The 19,655-nt window shown below is 46.0% G+C and overlaps 1 protein-coding gene across 1 annotated transcript; it reads right to left on the bottom strand.

Moving 5' to 3' along the window:
* Nucleotides 1-602: 602 nt before the first annotated feature.
* BANF2 (BANF family member 2) lies at nucleotides 603-8,575 on the bottom strand. The gene is made up of 2 exons (XM_045981853.1): nucleotides 8,450-8,575; nucleotides 603-749 (listed from the first exon to the last, which is right to left on the bottom strand). The coding sequence occupies exons 1-2, from the start codon at nucleotides 8,573-8,575 to the stop codon at nucleotides 603-605; spliced, it is 273 nt and encodes a 90-aa protein (XP_045837809.1).
* Nucleotides 8,576-19,655: the final 11,080 nt, after the last annotated feature.

A 19,655-nucleotide genomic window follows, 5' to 3' on the forward strand; every position in this document is an offset into this window, starting at 1 on the left:
CTTGGGTGAGACACTCTGGGGGAAGCTAGATGCCACACCATGAGTAGCCCTATGGAGAGCCCCACATAAGGAGCAGCGGAGGACACCAGTCAACAGCCATGTGAGTGCAACGACTTGAAGTGGATCCTCCGGCCTTAGTCAAACCTTCAGATGACTGCTGCCCAGCTGCCCAGCAACCTCGTGGGAGACCCGGAGACAGAGCCACCCAACTAAGCCACCCTCAGGTTCCTGGCCCTAAGAAGTTGTGTGAGGTAAAATTGTTTGTTTTAAGCTGCCATGCTTTGGGTTCACGTGCTATGCGGCAACACATAGAACCAATACACCGGCTTAAAACCTAATCCGCACTTTAAAATAAAAGGTTGTTTTATATAAATTTATGCCTGAGATGTTTGGCATGCTATTCATGGGAGGTGAGTGACAGTTGTTTCCAGGTGGGAAATTTGGGGGCCCCTTGTCTTTTGCCTGTCCTCTTTTATATTCATGAACTACTTTGTATAATGAACGTGTAGCCTTCCAGTTAAACACAAAAATAATGACCCCAAGCCTGGGTGCCAGTACAGAGTGCGCCATTTACCCAGGCATCAGAGCAAGGAGGTGTGTGTCTAGAGGAAGCAGGAGCACCACTCCTTCAGACAGTGAGAACTCTCCTGGGCCTCACACTCCGTCGCGCCGCAGCAACAGATAAGCCACTTCTGGAACTCCGCTTCGTTCTTATGCATCAGAAGGAACTGTCCCAAGAGGATGTAGGCCTGCAGGGCCGGGGAGAGGCGGGGAGAAAATTGGGGAAGGTTATAATAAACCTGCTCAGAGGTGCTCTTCTCCCACACCAGGACTCTCATAAGCGTGGAAGGAAGGGGCACAGATCAGGCTTGAGGGCCAAGGACAGCACCTGGGCGATGGGGATTCTGTGACTGGACCTTGGTGAGATGGGAGGCCAAGTGAAATGCAGATCTCTTGGGTTGGGGTTGGGAGGCAGTATGTCCAGCCTGGGATAAACCAGAACCTGTCTTTTTCAACTTTAATGAGCGCATAAATCATCTGGGACCTTGCTAAAAGGGAGGTTCTGACTCACGAAGTCTGGAGGGGCCTGGAAGTCTGCATTTCGAACATGTCCCTGGCTGGTGCTGGTCCAGGGACAACATTTTGAGAAGCAACAGCCTAGCATACTCCCTTCTGACCTCTGATCTAGCATTTCTCTCTCTCTCTAAATCAATCTCTCTCTTTTTAAGGTTTTAAGTTATCTCTCCATCCAACGTGGAGCTTAGACTTAACAATCCCAAGATCAAGGGTTGCATGCTACACCAACTGAGCCAGCCAGACGCCCTTAGTATTTCTTTTTGACACACACACCTATGCATACACACGCATGCACACAAGAAGAGGACTCAGAGGTGCTCCCCGCCCCATCGCTTTCCCGGATCGATCTTGCCCAGTTTCTAACTCTCATCACTGTTGACATTGTGGATAATTTTGTGCGGTTGGGGTGGGGGTGGGGACTGTCCTGTGCATCGCAGCGAGTTTAGCCACATCCACAATCTCTACCTTTTAGATGCCAGCCCCCCAAATGGTGACAGTCATAACCGCCTCCAGACACTGCCACATGCCCCCTTAGGGACAAAAGCTCCTTCCACCAAGAGCCGCTGCATGTGGGACTGGTAGATGAAGGGCATCTTAACACCAGTCTGTTCTTGCAAACCAGCTGTGTGACCTCAGGCAACTCACTGAAGCTGAAGCAAGGACCCCAAGAATCCAGGTTTCAGTTTCTGCATCGCTTTAAAGCCGCACAACGTGCCCTGCCCCACCTTACAAACTGAATGACGTGGATTCAATGAGAACCTTAGGAGAATGTCCTGGAATGCTCAGCCAGTGGGACGGGCATGGAACATATCATGTGATAAACCTTGCCCATCTCTCCCTTCTGAAGAGTCTGCGTGTGTGAAAAAATGCACGTAAGTATTATTAAGTTTACCAGGACTGATAGCTCTTCGGGATTCTCGTTTTCTAACTACTACTCTTCAGCTTTTCACTGGTCTCTTGATAAACTTACCACATGATTACTGACAAGGAGCAAGGACTACATGGGGAAAGGGACACCCAAGACCATGTGGCCACAGACTGACCCAGCTGCTCACTAAATGGTGAAGCCTGGAGATTTAAGGTCACATAAACACCCATCTCTCGTGGCTGGTTTGGGGGCTCTCCAGCCTGGAAGGAGTGAGAACCAGTTTTCGCGCCTGCCGTCCTGGGCCTTCTCCAGGAAAACCTGCTGCTGTCTGTTTACTTTCAGTTACATAAAATAAAGCAAACTTCATCTTAACCAAAGGGAACATATTTAAAAAAAAAAAAGAAATTAAAAGCTGAATTGCAGTTGTAAAATGTTTCTTATTTTTACTCATGGTCCAGTTGTTGAAAAGATTTAAAATAAAACATCCAGGTTGTCATGGTCGTTTTCAAGTGCTCTTTGAATCATCTTTCTAGAAAAGCCGTATTGTTGCTTAATGATCTCATTTTACTTTATCAGTATCCTCGTATTTTCAGTGGTGATTTTATGGAGATGTTTTTTAACTCAACATTGGGGAAAAAAATGAACATTTATTGAATGTTAATTGAGTCAGGTGCCCCAGTAGGTGTGGAGGTGGGGGTTGCAGACGTGAATAACAGGATCAAGGAACAAGGGGCTCTGTACAGGGAGAAAAAAAATCAGTGATGATGATATGTAATAGTAATAATAATAATAATAACAATAATAGTAAGTGGCCCTTGAATGCCTTTGACAGGCTCCAGACCCCTCGCACGTTTTAACCCTGTCCCATTTTCCAGATAGGATCACTGAAAATTCGAGAGGTTGATATCTGTCTTCCTGAGCCCCATGCTTGCCCTTCCTGACCATCTGCATCTGGCCTCGAGCGTATAGCAGCCTCTGCCTTTTTGGAGGCCCTGCTGCTGGCATCAGCTGGTTGGGTGATCAGAGCCTCCCCACCCCCATCAGCCTCAGCAGCCAGGAAGCCAGGGAACACATGACATATAGGACCAGAGACAAATTTTCCAGGAAGGCTGCAGGAAGAAGGCCCTCTGGAACTAAGTTGCCACCTGACTGTCCCTCGTCCACTCCCTCTGCCACCCTCCAGTGGTGGGGATGAAAAGTTAGCCTGTTTCAACCCTGTTCCCAAGGGAGGCCATCGTCATGGTCCCCATGCCCAAAGCCTGTTCTGTTTCTCCTCTGGCTCCAGCAAGCAAGCCCCTAACCAAGGAGGAGACAATCTCCCACCTCTCCCTTCTTGGTCCAAAGCTCACAAAAATCTGGCTGCGGGGAGGGTGACGGAGAGATGTGGACGCAGACATGGCTACCCCCATCACCCTGGACAGAGGTCCCCTTGGCCTAATGCTCTGCTGCGGCCATCTTGAAGCCCTCAGTAGAAGGACCAAGGGGCCTTGTATCTTCCCTAGGGCTAGGTGGCTGGGCCTGGTCCATGCCAGTGAAAATTTTCTGTCTTCACCGCGACACCTGCCCTTTTCTTTTCTTTTGGTCACTGTTTTTTTATTGGAGTAAAGCTGACATTCATTTGTTTCCAGTGTACAATACAGGGATTTTACACCCTGCAGGTTTCGCAAGGGGTTGTACCTTCCGTCCATCACATGACCTTTGCAAACACATCCATGGTCTTGGCCATTGTTGACTCTCCGGCTTCTCCGACACGTCTGCCTGCAGCTACCAGCTCTTCAGGGCTTAGAGTCAGTGCACTTAGGTGGCCACAAGAATTCGTTGTGGGATCAATGACTCTCTTTTTTTCTAACCGGATGCTGGCTCTTCAGCCTCACCACTGCTGGTAGCCAGGGACAATCTTGAAAATCCAGTACTGCTCAATTATTTCTGGCTTAAAACTCCTCGTCTCTAGGGCAAATGTTTGATCTGATGCAGAGTTTGCCTCTTCTTCTTTCTTCTCCATGTCACCCTGGGCTTTACGTACACTAAAAAATTATTTTCTAATGAAAATTCAGCTTTAATGGAGGAGGACCCTGGGTTTCATCTGGCCGTCCTAGGTGGGGTAACCCGAAAGTTGCATGACTGACTCCTTGCAAGGTCCAGACATCAGGCTGTGGGGGGTCTCTGCATGACTACCCCTCACCCCCAGACATTGTCTGCCCAGATGCAAATTTCACCGCTCTCACCCGAAGCGACTTTGAGAAAGCCATGTGGCCACTCTGTGCCTCTGTTTCCCCATCAGTAAAATGGTTTATACACCTTATAGGATTTTCTGAGACAGAGCCTGACATGCAACAAACATCATGAACAAATTCTGCTGTTAGGAGAGCCTTAGGGAGGAGGTGGGCACCCAGAACACATACTCCTCCCTGATCTTCCAACTATCTTTCAGGAGGAAGATTCGGGCTTAAGGATAGAACTTTCTAATGTCTTCAAAGAACATTGAACCAAACCAGATTCTCCGGATTGGATGATTTCAGGGTTCTCCTGGTTATGCACCCTCCCCATAGGGCACTGTTCAAAGTCCCTGAATTTACTGAGTGCCTGGAAATTCACTCATCCCTGGGCAGGGTTTTCACAGGGAAAAGAGCAGCACAAGGATCATAGAACCATCCTGGGCTACATGGAAGACATGGGAGAGCCCCAAAGGCAAGCGGTGTCTCTCTAGCATAATGAGTGTGGGTTCTCAGGCTGTGTGGAAAGAATAGTCAACAGGACAGATGTCCCAGCAAGGGGTCCTATTGAATACTTAGTGTTCAGTAGCACAAGCTTGTTAGGCTGGGGTGGGCATGCAGAAGGAAGGCTTTCTTCCCGGAGAAGGTTCATTGCAAATGGAGTCCTGGAGGGGGTGAATGTCCATTTCAAGAGAGGCCTGCAGGCAGGTGGTCCCATCTGTGTTTGTGATTCATAGACTGTCTGGCTTGGGTATAGAGTGGGTTGGGGAGCGGAATATAAGACAGAGATAGAGCCAGGCCATGGAAAGCCTCCTGAACGCCTTGTGCACCAACATATTTTCCCTTCCAGGTCATTCCGTTGTCCCTTGAGGCCCTTCTGCTGTTAAGTCTAGACCAACACTCTCCAGTAGAAATTTAATATGAGCCAGCCACATATATAATTTTTAATTTTCCAGTAGCCACAGGAAAAGGGAGGAGCAATGAAGCAGGTGAAATTAGTTCTGATAACATGCTTTATTTTCTCCCATATTTAAAAAATAACATTGCAACATGTGATCAACAACAAAAAAAATTACCACTTTGCCTTGGGAGGGGGTACCTTAAAAATCTTAAATCTTTGAAATCACAGTGTGTACTTTATATGTATAAGACATCTCTATTCAGACAGGTGTTCCGCAGGTACCAATGGCCCCTGGCCACCGTAGCAGACAGCAAAGATCTAGATTCTCAGAGATCTAGATCTGCCAAGGCTGACTGCCTGGGAGCAGGGCAGGCACTAAATCCCTCAGAGAGAATGCAGCCAAATTATTGACTGTCAAGGTCCAGAAGAGACTTGGGTGAATCCACAGAAGAAGCAATAATTTTCAAAGTCATAACAAAGCTGGGGGAGGGGACAACTGGACCTCAGCAGAGGCCCACAAAGACAGAGGATAGATAGCAGGAGGCCCAGAAAGCTGCCCCTCCCTAAGGTGTCTCCTGCATGCAGATTATAAAAATCCAGGAGCTCAGAGGATTCTAGGCCAGTGAAACAGCTCACTAAAATGTTACTAAAATGGGGGATATTTTATCATTACACATTTGTCCAAACCCACAGAAACTCTGCGAGTGAACCCTAATATAAGCTACTGACCCTGGCGGATTACGATGTGCCAATGTAAGTTCTTTGATGGTAACAGATGTTCTACTTTGGTGGGGGGGTGGCTCATGACAGAGGATGTTCATGTCGGTGGGAGACAAGGGGGTACATGAGAAATCTCTGCATCTTCAGCTTCATTTTGCTGTGAAGCTAATACTGCTCTAAAATAAAAGTCTAAAAAAATATAAAAGCACCTGCATTTTTATATGCTAAATCTGAGACCCTTTCCCTGCAGGATCTGCCTGTCCTGGAGGCTCTTCCTGCTGGCCCTATGCACTGACCAGTCCTCACCCCAAAGCACTTGTTCACCTTTGTAGAAGCCACATTGGGTCTCCTGGATCCTTTCACAGGTTCAGCCAGGCTCCAGCCCAAACGGAGTCTTACCACTGAATCCCAGGGTAAGCCCCCTCCCTGCCGTGGTAACCACTGGGACCCAGGTCTTCCTGTGTGGTTTGTGACCACGCAATCCACCACCATTCTTGTCCTCACTTGGGGCTTTGATCAAGACACTAACTCTGAGGAGTTGTCTTCTCCTTTGTGAAGTGGAGATAAGGAACCCTTCATCTCATTTGCAGGTGTGTCAGGGGCTCAAAGCAAAGGAGAAAGGGGAAATCCCCTATGTGAGTGCTTGAAATTAGTGACCCTAGGAATGAGTAAGGCCTGGAGGCGGTGTGCTGGTCACCTTGCTCACCAGCAGGTCATGAATGTGAGAGGGGCCTGGCCACGCACAGGCAAACAGTTTCCTCTTCTCTACAGCTATGACTCTGTGTAGTAAGTTCTGGGATGCCTGAAATTTACCCATTATTCATTCATTCCTTTATCTTAAATATGCCTATTGTGCCCCCCCCCCACCCCGTAATCCTCATTTTAAACACAGTGAGGCTGGAAAAGACAAAACTCTAGGGATAGAAAACAAATCAGTGGTTGTCAGGGGTTGAGGATGGGGACTATGAAGGGCACAGAGGAACATTCTGAAGCATTGGGATTGCTCTATGTCTCGATTGTGGTAGTGGGTTCATGACCGCATCCATTTGTCAAACCTTGCAGAACTGTGTACTAAAAAAGGTGAAATTCATGAAATTCACTGCGTGTGAATAAAAATATTTCTAAGAGGCTGAGTCTGGCTGAACAACAGCAAAAAAAAAACACAAAAAACAAAACAAAAACCAACATTAAGTCAAAGCAGGAGAAGCCAGAACAATGGGGTACCTCTGAGAGTGGAGAACGGCATTGATGGGGGAGAGACACAAGGGAGGTAACCAATCACTGAATCTGGGGGTGCCTCCACGAGTTCATATACATATATATAATATATATAAATATATACATACTTACACATATACAAATGTATACATATACATTTAAAAATACATATGTGTGTATATATATATGTGTATATATATGTGTGTGTGTGTGTATATATATATATATATATATATATATATATATATATAAATGCACTGAGCTGGACCCTTCATATCAACGTTGGTGCATTACACCACAATAGAAAAGAAAAAGAGACACTCATGTCCTTCCAAAAAGGAATTGTTAATTTAAAATGCCTTCCCTAACCAGCCTTGCTTACTTCACTACCTGCTTGGGAAGGGTCCCAACTCCTTTATCTGAGAGGAAAGAATCCAAGCTACCTCAGCCACGGAGCTCCAGCTTCCCGGCAAAACCACCCAGTGGATATTAAATGGGCCGGGGGATTGGGGTGATATTCAGAATGTTTCGAAACTGGTATTAAGCAGTGGTTCAACCAGACAACTAGAGGCCCAGTAGTTCAGAGGCCCCCTGGAAACAGCTGGGCACGGGGCAGGTGCACACCTTCCTGATTGTCAGTCGTGCGGGCAGCAGTTCCCAGCCTCGTCGGGCATTTCTGCAGCATCTCCCCGCACTGCAGTAGAGACTGACATTAGAAACCGGAGGGAATTAAAAAAAAAAAAAGAACAAAACCGGAGGGAGCAGCAGGAGCTGTGGGCGCAATCTCTCCACCAAGTGTGCAATGCTCCGCGTGAATTCCCATCTGCCTGTGTGTGTGCTCACTCTCCTTGGGTTCTCTTGGGTTCTTCATTCTCTCCTAAAGTTCCAAGCAACTTTAAGAGCACCATTAAAAAAAAACAAATAATTACATAGAAAAGAATGTTTGGATTCCACTGGATACCCCTGAGGCCGTTCCTGGGCTGTGAGTGACGTCTTAGAACAATTGACATCCTCTTACTCTGGTGTAGACCCTAGTTTGCTGTTAGTCCACCTGCCGTTGCCAAGCTGATGCCCTGGTGGGGCAGGTGAGACCCCATGAGCCTCTTCCTGGAGGTAGGACGTGTATGCAAATCATCCATCCCGACAGCTCAGCCCCAGACTCGGGCGGCTGGCTCGCTTCTGTTGACCTCTGGGTGTTTGAACACCAAGGGAATCAAGCCCAGCCCAGCTGCTCTGAGCCAAAGCCATTCAATTTGCTTATCATCTACTGGCCCTCAGGGCTGCCCAAGCATGAGGGGTCAGTAGCGTTGAAGCAAGTGGCGTTCTGCCAAGTGGCGGCTTTGCTCTGTGACGGCCCCTTGCAGGGACACATAGCTGTGGCTGCCATCTGGCAGGGCTAGGGGAAGGGAGGTCGGAGAGCAAAGTTGGGGCAATAAGAAAAAAATGAATTACCTTGTTGAAACCTTTGGTGACCAAATTGATTGCAAGCTCACGGCTGATCCCGTCCACCCAGGCAACATCCTTTTCTCCAATGGGTTCGGAGAGGAAGGCTCTCAGCCTGGGAGACATGTGATCCATCTTCTGTAACAGGGGTGGGAGAACAGGGTTAGGAGGTGTCTGGCTACTCACAGTGAGAGGGGACGCTGGGGGACTGCCCTGCTGAGGGATGGGGGCAACAGATGGAAGGCTTCCTTCCACCACCCAATATTTATTGGGGACTTGGGGATGTCAGTGGCAGTGTCTTGCCCTAAAGTCCTCAACACATCCATTCCCGCCCGGATGGGCTGAGAAATGTACAATGATGACCCCGGATGAGTCCAGTTAATTCTGCCAAAGAGGTGCATTTAATGCTAAGAACTGAGATAGGTTTATCTCTGCTGCTCTTCCCATCCTCCATGCTTAAAGAAACATTGCTTCTTAAGAGCAGAATTGTGGTTGGAGAAAGGATGATATGTTGGTCAAAAGGTACAAAGGTTTAGTTACATGGAATGAATACCTTCTGAACATCTAATATACAGCTCCGTAATAATAGTTAACAATAATGTATCACATACTTCAAAATTCCTAAGAGGGCAGATTTTAAATTACATCTCCCCACACAACATACGGAAAAGAATACCCATGTGGAACTGATGGGTAAGTTGTTGAGCTTGATCATGGTGATCTTTTTGGTGTGTGTCTGTATGTCAATCAAATAGTACACCTTAATGTAAACAATTTCTAAGTCTAAGATATCTCAATAAAGTTGTCTTAAAGAAAAAAAAAGAAATAATTGCTCCTCTTAGCTAATTAAGCCACCTTCTCTCTTTACTACTATTTTTCATACTTTTAAAAAAGATTTTATTTATTTATTCATGAGAGATAGAGAGAGAGGCAGAGGGAGAAGCAGGCTCCCCACTGTGCAGGGATCCCGACGCAGAACTCGATCCCAGGACTCTAGGATCATGACCTGAGTGAAGACAGAGGCTTAACCATCTGAGCCACCCAGGCACCCTCTTTTTCATATTTTTATTTTAGCGCTTATCACACTTTGTAATGGTTGTTTAGTGACACATAACAGAAAATACTTCAACTGGATCAAACATCAAAGAAGACCTTATATATCTCCAAAGCCCAAGGGTAAGGATGGGTATGGTACAATCTGGGTCACAGCTCCATTATCTCTGATTCTTTCAACTTTTCCTCCTTGTGTTGGCTTCGGTCACAATTGGTTCCCCTCATGTAGCGAAATGGTTGCTTTGGGACTTATATTCCCCAACACCCTACCCCAGAAGAAGAAGGAGAGAGAGAGAATGCTGTCTCCGAGGGATTCCAAGCAGAGCCTCATCCAGTCCTGAAGGTCTGCATAGGGTCACCAGTGTGAGTTTAGTGTTGGCAGTACACTCTGGTCCTGGATCTGGGAGGGGAGTTAGCTTTCTTTAAACCATACAAGCTGTGAGATCAAGCATAATTACCAAACAAAATCGGGATTATTATCTGGAGAAGGGGAGATGAGTGTTAAACAGTGACCATAACATCCTCCTATCGTCCACCCTTTGGGTAATCCTACATCTGTACACCCTCCTTATGCTACATAATCATCAGAAATACCCACACTCGGCTAATGTAGACTCACCTCCTCCCCCAGTGGGTGAAGCCCTCTGACTCATCTCTTACTGGACTCGGGTTCAAGTTCATATTTTCTGGAAGATGCATCATACTCTCCATCATGTCTGGAAGCAGCAACTCATAGGATGGTAAACTATGAACTAAATTCTGAATTTCACCACCATCAATATAGTCAATAGTGGGGGGTGGGGAACCCAGTACATCTGCAATAAGAATTTCCAGAAGGGGAATTCTCCATTTGGAGAAGAGGACCATGGGAAACACTTTTCAGGTGTCATTGGCCAATGGTACATGCAGTCTTGAGGAAATACTGGGGATTCTTTACCATGGTAGTAAAGCAAGTCCCTCAGCCAGCCAAGATTTTTGTCCCCAGTTCTGTGTTTGTGTGTAACTGCCCTGTCCAATGCCTAGCCAACATCTTAGTGGGCATGTGTCTTTCAAGGAGAGTCATTGCTTTAACGACACATTTTCTGGTGGATACAAGTTCAAGGGTTGCCCTGTGGGATGGGTAATTTCAGACATTGCTTGGTCCCTTCCTTTGGCAAGTCAGCATTCTTAAGAATCTGCTGGATCCCTTCCATTCCAGTCTGTGAGTTGGTAGTAGTTCAAGCTGGATTTGGTCTCAGGTCAGAATCCTTAAGCAACAGGGCTCTGTGCCTTGCCCACTGCCCTGCCCCCCACATTAGTGACATCTTCTTTCACCTCTGATGTGAAGGTACCCCACATTGTCTTCCTGCACCCCCCCACAGCTGTATCCACAGCAAGTGAGCTGTCCCCTTCACAAGGCTTGAGGTACCTAAGACAAGATGCTCCGTAGAGACCTGGGACCTGGGGACACTGTTTTTCCAGGGCCCTGATCTTTTCTCTTGCTGAGCCACCTGAATTGCTGCCTGTATTCTAACTTTAGCCAGTTACATCAGCTTTTTTGACCCAGCGGGGCTTGCTCATCAAAGTCCAGTCACTTCGGACCGCAGGCCACAGGCAGAAAGGCCCTCTCTCAGCAAGCTGTGTTTTTATTCCTCCCCATTTTCAAATGGGCTACCAGCCTCCTAAATTTGAGTCTCCCAGGACATTTTTTTTAAAGATTTTATTTATTTATTTATTTTATTTGAGAGAGAGCATACGTGGGGTAGAGGGGCAGAGGGAGAGGGAGAAGAAAGCAGAAAGCTCCCCGGGAAAGCAGAAAGCTGAGCCGGGAGCCCCATGCAGAGCTCCATCCCAGGATTCTGGGATCATGACCTGAGCTGAAGGATGATGCTTGGCCCACTGAGCCACCGAGATGCCCTGAGTCTCCTAGGACCTTAAAAAAGACTGCTGGAGGCAGCCAACATCCTGAGTATTTCCCACCGAACCTCTCCATATGTCCTATCTCTCTACACATAGGGTCTGTATCCCAGGGTGAAATGGGGAGAAGCAGCTATTTTGCTAGCCCAGGATCAGCGTCTTCCTAGTAAGGACATTTTGCTGCTCTCCATGTGAATACCTCTCCTCAGCCGAACCATATTTGAGATTTGCTAATTGTAGCATCCCCTTCTTGGTAGCAAACTCTGGGTCAGGTTGGACAGTCTGTAATTCAAGGAAGAGAAAAGTCCAGTTCAAACTGGCTTACTCAGTAAGGAGGTCTTACTAACATCCGCCACCAAGAAGTCCAGAGGTGGCTCACATGCTTGATCAAGGCTCCAGCTTGAGTTCCCGGCAACTCTCTTGGCTCAGCCTTCCTTTATATACAGGCTCAATCCTCAGCTTGACTCCTTCGTGGAAATAACCGGGCTGTAGCTGGACCCAGCATCACTTTTGCAAGGCACGACCCCTCTCCCTCAAAGGAAAACTATTTTTCCCTAGAAGCTGTCACTGAATGCCATCTCCAGCACAGACCTTCATATGCCAAGCCCCGATATGTGTCCTAGCTCTGGATCAGAAGGCAAGTCAGTGACCTACAGAACGCGTCGGCTGCAGGGGTGGGAATGCAGCACAAAGTCGGGGTAGTTGCCCTGGTATGCGGGTAGTTACCCCAAACCCCGATACAGGACAAGGCCAGGAGAGCAACCCAAGGTCCACCACATATGCCCCAGTAGGTCACGAGGGCTACAGCCTCATCATAACAACACCCTTTGCTGCCCACCCCTGCCCCAGCCTGGCACAGAGCAAGCACTCCCTAGACTTATGTGACTGATCCATCCATTGCTTTCAAATGCCTCCAGCGCTGGTCCCCTTACTGCTCCCACACTCCCAAATCTCCACACCTAAAGTCTGGCTCCCCTCATAAGCCTTCCTGCCCCCCGGGACATTTTGTGACACTTAAGGGCACAAACTCTCCAAGAAGTGATCAATCTGAAGGCACTGATGGTAGGAGCCAGGGGGCATCTGAGGAAAGAGACTCTGATGTGTCAGCGAGTTTGAGGAAAGGGAGCGTAAGGCATGATCGGTTGTCCAGGGACCCCAGTACAGCAGGTCTCAAATACACAGATGTGTGAGCTGTGAAGGTACTGTTATGGGGGAGGGGCATCCATCTCTCCAGCAGCTAAATGTGAAGATCTCTCTTAATCTGTGAAAATATGCTAATGGGTGAGCTCTGCAGCCCCCATCACCTCCTGGGACGAGGAGTCAGGATTGGGGGTCCAGCTCAGGGCTAGGCTAGAGGAGATCAGGGTTTCTGAGCAGGAGGAAGATCCCCAGAGAGTCCTGGGTTCACCGGCTTTGCCAGGGGAAAATTCCATTTGCTATCCGCGTTGGCCATCTGTTAAGTTAAACATTTCTGCCCATTAAAAGAATAAATGGAAACTCCAACATTGCTATCAATGCAGCAGCAGCATCAAAGACAGGTAACGATTAGCAACACCTTGTGTGTATTTGCTTTTCTCACACACCTGATCTCGCTCTGATCCTTGGAACACTCTGGAGCATAGACAGCAGCAATTTTTACCCTCCTGAGGATACCCTGAATAGAGGCCTTCACATTCATTAGGAAGCCTTTTTCTGTGGCAGTGGTTCTCAGCTGGGGGCAAATTGTACCTCTCCCCTCCAAATTCCAAACATTTGGCAATCTCTCTGGAGACACTTAAGGTTGTCAAAACTGAGGGAGGGGGGAGCGCTATTGGCATCCAAGGGACAGAGGTCAGGACTGTTGCCTAACGTCCTATAATGCACACAACAGCCCTCCTACAACAAAGAATTACCCTGCCCCAAATGTCGATAGATTCAAGGTTGAGAAACCCCTCAGCTAAAAGGAACAGAAAACCTGACTCAGATGGTTAAAAAAAAAAAAAATACTTTTCTAATCTCACATAATCAGAAATCCACTAGTGAGGTAGACCCCAGGGTCCTGTCAGTAAGCGTCTGTGTGTGTCTATCGGCATGTCAAGGATCGGGCTTGCTGCGTCCAAGGTCCCAAGATGTAAACAGAATTTGCTTGGGTCCCATCCATACCTGAAAACTTCCAAAGGGAGGACAGGCCATTTCTTCTCGGGTGTCCCCAGAACCTCTCCAGTAGAACTTGCCTTTGTTGCATTGGCCAAAACCAGGCCACACGCCCATGCAGAAACCAGTCACTGGCCAGGGGACTGATGTGCGTGGGGATGTGCATGAGGTCAGCCCGCTGGACATATGGCCACTCAGAGAACGCCGGGTTCTGGAGGAAGTCGGGAGACGAGGTGGATGCTAGGTAGCTAATGACCAAGTCAGCCATGTCTTTCAACCTGGTCAAATGTTCACTCCATCACGACAAGCACTTCTCAAAGTTTAATGTGCACACGGACCACCTGGGTGGGGGATGGTCTTCTTTAAAAATGTGGGTTCTGATGTAGATGACCGGGATGGGCCCGAGCTGCTGCATCCCTAACCAGCTCCTAAGAAGATGCCCACGCTGGGGCCCACAGATCACACTTGGAGTAACAAGGCATTACATGATGCCACTTTTTCTTTTTATAGTTTATATTTAATGGTGGCAAAATATACACAGCCTAAAATTTACTGTCTTAACCATTCTTAAGTGTCCAATTAGGTAGTGTTAATTATATTCACAGTTGTGCAACTAACCTCCAGAACTCTTTTCATCTTACAAAACTGAAACTCTAAAGTCATTAAATAGCAACTCTCCACCCTCCTCTCCCCCTAGCCCCTGGCAACCACCGCTCTATTTTCTGTCTCTATGAATTTGACTACTGCAGATTCCTCATTTAAGTAGAATCCTAAGTGTTTGTCTTTTTGTGACTGGCTTCCTTCACTTGGCCTAATGTCTTCAACCTTCAACCATGTTGTATCATGGGTCAGAAGCCTCTTCCTTTTTAAGAATGAATAATATTCCACTGCATGAATAGATCACATCTCCTTCATTCATTCGTCCATCGGTGGACACTTGGCTTTCTTCTACTTTTTGGTTATTGTGAGTAAGGCTGTTATAAACACAGGTGTGCGAATATATCAAGATCCTGCTTTCAATTCTTTTGGATTGAGTGGAATCCCTGGATTATATGGTAATCCCATGTTTAATCTTTGGAGGAACCACGGTACAGTTTCCACAGTGACCAATACTGTGTATTCTTAAACTTTACCACACATGAGACTCACGCTGGGAGACACAAATAACCAAAGCTTCGGTCCCTCCTCTAGCATTTGACTTAATTAGCCCGGGGTGTGGCCCAGACGGCGGAATTTTCACAAACTCCCCAGGTAATTCCAATATGCTGCCAAGTTGGAGAACGACGGTTTCCTTGTCATTTGCTTCTCATAAAATTATGAGCAGGTTTTCTAGGATGATGGGATTCCAACTAAGTGGGACGTTATAGTGGGCTGTCTAACGTCCGTGTTGCCAGATGGCTTATGCTCACCAACTAGCAGGCAGTGTCTGTCCCCCCCTTCCCCAGGCACATCATAGCCTCATTAGCCATCAATAGGAAGATTTAACTATGACCCCCTGATGGCTTTGAAGTCAGACAACTTCAGAGTGGACAGGCCTCCATAATGGCTTACTCTTTTTTTTTTTTTTTAATTTTAAAAAAGATCTTTACTTCAAAGAAATTTTACCTGGAATCCCTTTATATAAAATAGATCAAAGCAGAATGACTCTGTTGACTTGCCAATGAGGGGAGGGCACCAGAGCCTTTCCCCGGGGTATATACAGAGCCATCCCCATGGTCTCCTTGTGCCCCACCAAACCCCTGTCTAATCCAGCCTACACCTCTCATTTCACCCATAAGAAAACCAAGGCCCCAGAATTTGTGACCTGCTCAAGATCCTGCACCTAGCAAAACAGGGATGACTCTGTTTCCCAGGGGAGCACTCTTTCTAAACACGGGACATTTCCAGGGTGGGCTTCAGGGTGGGCTATGTTATGGTCAGATCAAGCACTCCGCCATCACATGGTGAAATTATCACAAATGCCTTGACATAGTCCTACCCCATAAAAGAGTCTTGTGTTCCAGGGCGTTCTCTTAATTACATTGTTTTGAACCACAAAGTACTGTTTGGGGAGGATGCATGGGCGGGAAATGTCTTCAACCGAATCTGATTTTAGAGGCTAACAGAAGTCACTCACCTGTTTAAATAAGGAATAGAGGGTCAATGGAATTTCATCATGATTCCCAAAGGAATGGCCTTCCAGTTGCAAATGTTTGACATCCTTTAAAGATAATTAAAAAACCTATAGAATAATTCTCTGTGAAGAGGCAATCCCAAACACACCCCATCAGATAAATGCACTGGGGTGGGGGGCACTGTTCTAATGCCTTGTGAATGGGTATTTGGGACTCAGGATCAGATTTCCAGTGAGGGCACTGTACACGAATTCCAAAAGTGACATCTCTCAACAACCATTAGCTGAAAGTGAAGTCATTATTCTTGGAGCCCAAGTAAGATGACTCAAGGGCTCACCCCAATTATGGAGACGCTGGTGCGGATCATACATGAACCTAGCTAGACTATTATCATTTCCTTGAAATCTACATGGAAAAGTGTAATATTTCTAAATATGTTACTTTGCCTAAGACCTGATTTTAAATGTGTATCATGAAATTATGAAACGAAAAGGTATAAGCAAACTATTTTATCTATAGTCCTGAGTTTATATATTCACATGGTCAAAAAAAGCATTTTTGGAGGAATCTTCTAATTGATGAGGTTCTCTTATTTTCCTGTTTGCTTTATATTTGGACATATGTGGAACCAAGGAACTGAGATGTTGATGCTGCTTCAGCTTCATGTTTTGCTCTCCCCTTTTATTGAAGGGGCACAGAATAGAAACCTGCATGTGTGGTTACATTGTTGAGAGGACTACTATCCACATTTTGTTCTAGAAAATGATCCCCATGGCAAATCTTTTTTTAATGTGAAGAAAAAAGTATACCTTTCAAAATTGGTGTAGTTCTATCTTTATGAGAAAAAGAATTTGTAAACATATTTCTCTTTTTACTCGATCTACTGGGAAGCTTTGAGCTAAACCTATCATCCATATTTAGAAATTAGCATCCAGATGGCCAACAGACACATGAAAAAGTGCTCCACGTCACTCGGCATCAGGGAAATACAAATCAAAACCACAATGAGATATCACCTCACACCAGTCAGAATGGCTAAAATTAACAAGTCAGGAAATGACAGATGCTGGAGAGGATGTGGAGAAAGGGGAACCCTCCTCCACTGTTGGTGGGAATGCAAGCTGGTCCAACCACTCTGGAAAACAGCATGGAGGTTCCTCAAAATGTTGAAAATAGAACTACCCTATGACCCAGCAATTGCACTACTGGGTATTTACCCTAAAGATACAAACATAGTGATCCGAAGGGGCACGTGTACCCGAATGTTTATAGCAGCAATGTCTACAATAGCCAGACTATGGAAAGAACCTAGATGTCCATCAACAGATGAATGGATCAAGAAGATGTGGTATATATACACAATGGAATATTATGCAGCCATCAAAAGAAATGAAATCTTGCCATTTGCGACGACGTGGATGGAACTAGAGCGTATCATGCTTAGTGAAATAAGTCAATCGGAGAAAGACAACTATCATATGATCTCCCTGATATGAGGACATGGAGAAGCAACATGGGGGGGGAGGGGGATAGGAGAAGAATAAATGAAACAAGATGGGATTGGGAGGGAGACAAACCATAAATGACTCTTAATCTCACAAAACAAACTGGGGGTTGCTGGGGGGAGGTGGGATTGGGAGAGGGGGAGCGGGCTATGGACATTGGGGAGGGGAGGCGAACCATAAGAGACTATGGACTCTGAAAAACAACCTGAGGGTTTTGAAGGGTCAGGGGTGGGAGGTTGGGGGAACAGGTGGTGGGTGATGGGGAGGGCACGTTTTGCATGGAGCACTGGGTGTTGTGCAAAAAGAATGAATACTGTTACGCTGAAAAAATTAATAAAAGGGGGAAAAAAAAAAAAAGAAATTAGCATAGAAAAACCTCTCTCTCTTCCTATTTATCATATTTGCTGCTTCTGCTCGATGCCCTCATTTTCTTTCTACTTTTACTTTAAAACCTGAATTTATGTGCTCAGAGTACTCACACACTATTTAAATTATGCTGCTTTATTATGTGCTCAAAGCCTCAAAGATATGAAGAATGAAAATAGTTCCTAAATTAAGCAGATTTATGGAAAAATTCAGGGTCCATCCCAACGGTCTCAGAACCTACAGCCCTGTAGCACCAGGCAAAGGCAAGAGAATAAGGGTGAGCATAATCTCAGGATTATCCTTAGGGAGACCCTTGCTTTCAATGTGCTGATGGCAGGACAATGGAGTTGGACCAGGAGGGAATGAGGACAGTACTCATTTTCTCACCCCTCAGGATCCAAGGAAATGTTGTCTGTCAAATACCACTCCTGGCTCTGTATACCCCTGCTCCACTCCTCAGAACTATCTCTTCTCCCTTCAAATGAACTCTCCCTCTCAGTCGCTCCTAGATAAAGAATAAAAAGAAAGGTGATAATGTTCCTATGACACTGAAGTCCAACTCTGAGGAGCTCTCTCCCCTGTAAACTATTAAAGGTCTGAGGAGACACTGTTGCCTCCCTTTTTGGACAGAAGCTCATGGCCTCAAGGCATCGGGCTCCACTTTGTACAGAACTCAGGAATTACTTTCCAGGGCCTATCATGCTCACCACAGTGTCCTGTGGCTGGCCTGTGAGAGAAGGTGGCTGACTCCACCTTCTCAGGCCACATCCTGGCACACCTCTGAATGGCTTTCTCCATGAGGATTGCTCAGCTGGCGTGCTCTACACCTGCTGGTGGCCATCTTTGCCAGCACATACGGAGAACCTGCCTGAGAAGGAAGCAACATAGAGAAGAGCAGATCTGAGGGCAATGCAGATGGGCAGAAGAAATGCCCAAGCTAGGGAGTCAGAGATAAGTGGGCGTAAATATCTGTCCTTCACTTACTAGCTGGGAGACTTGAGAGGATTTCTGAAGCAAACACTCAGTTTCCTCGTCTGTGTGGTTGGCATAATGAATGTCACCCAACCACAGGGTTATTGTGCAGATCAGATGAGTTAACTGAATGTCAAATGTGCAGTGCCCTGTCTGGAAGAGAGTAAGCACCATTGCAAGTGAGCCAATTCCTTGGGGTTGTATTGCATTATGATTTCCCAAGCCTACTGTTATCCAAATCTCTATGGTTATATGGTCATGTTGATTCTTGTTGCTTCTAAGCACTATCTTCTTCTCCTTCTCCTTCTTCCTATTCCTCTTCCCCTTCCTCTTCTTCTTCTTCTTCTTCTTCTTTCTTCTTCTGCTTCTTCTTCTTTTTCTTCTTATTCTTCTATTTCAAGTTTTTATTTATTTTATTTCAAGGGTTTTTTTTCAAGTTTTTAATTTAAATTCCAGTTAGTTAACATAGAGTGTAATACTAGTTTCAGGTGTAGGATTTAGTGATCTATCATTTACATACAACACTGAGTGCTCATCATAACAAGTACCCTCCTTAATGCCCATCACCTGTCTAGCCTATCCTCCTGCCCACCTCCTTGCCAGCAACCCTCGGTTTGTTCTCTGTAGGTATGAATCTGTTTTACAGTTTGCGTCTCTCTTTCTCCCCTCTTTGTTCATCTGTTTTGTTTCTTAAATTCCATATTTGAGTGAAGCCATATGACGTTTGTCTTTCTCTGACTTATTTAGCATTATACTCTCTAGATCTTCACTTAGCATTGCTTGGTTTGTTACTTGGTTTCTTTCTTTCTTTGGCTCATTTGTTTTGTTCCTTACATTCCACATAATTATTTGCTATTTGTTTTTCTCTGACTGAGTTATTTTGGTTAGCTCTATTCTCTCTAGCTCCATCCACACTGCTATAAATGGCAAGATTTTATTCTTTTTTATGGCTGAGTAATATTCTATATGTATATACACACACATATATATATATATACACACACACATATAGAATATTACTCAGCCTATATGTGTGTGTATATACACACACACACACACACACACACACACACACACACACACATACACACCACACTTTCTTTATTCATTCATCAGTCAATGGGCATTTGGGCTCTTTCCATAGTTTGGCCTTCAGTGTCCAGAAGACAATGAGAC

This window comes from Meles meles, chromosome 16 (genome assembly GCF_922984935.1).
Source record: "Meles meles chromosome 16, mMelMel3.1 paternal haplotype, whole genome shotgun sequence".
In the NCBI taxonomy this organism is placed as follows: Eukaryota; Metazoa; Chordata; class Mammalia; order Carnivora; family Mustelidae; genus Meles; species Meles meles.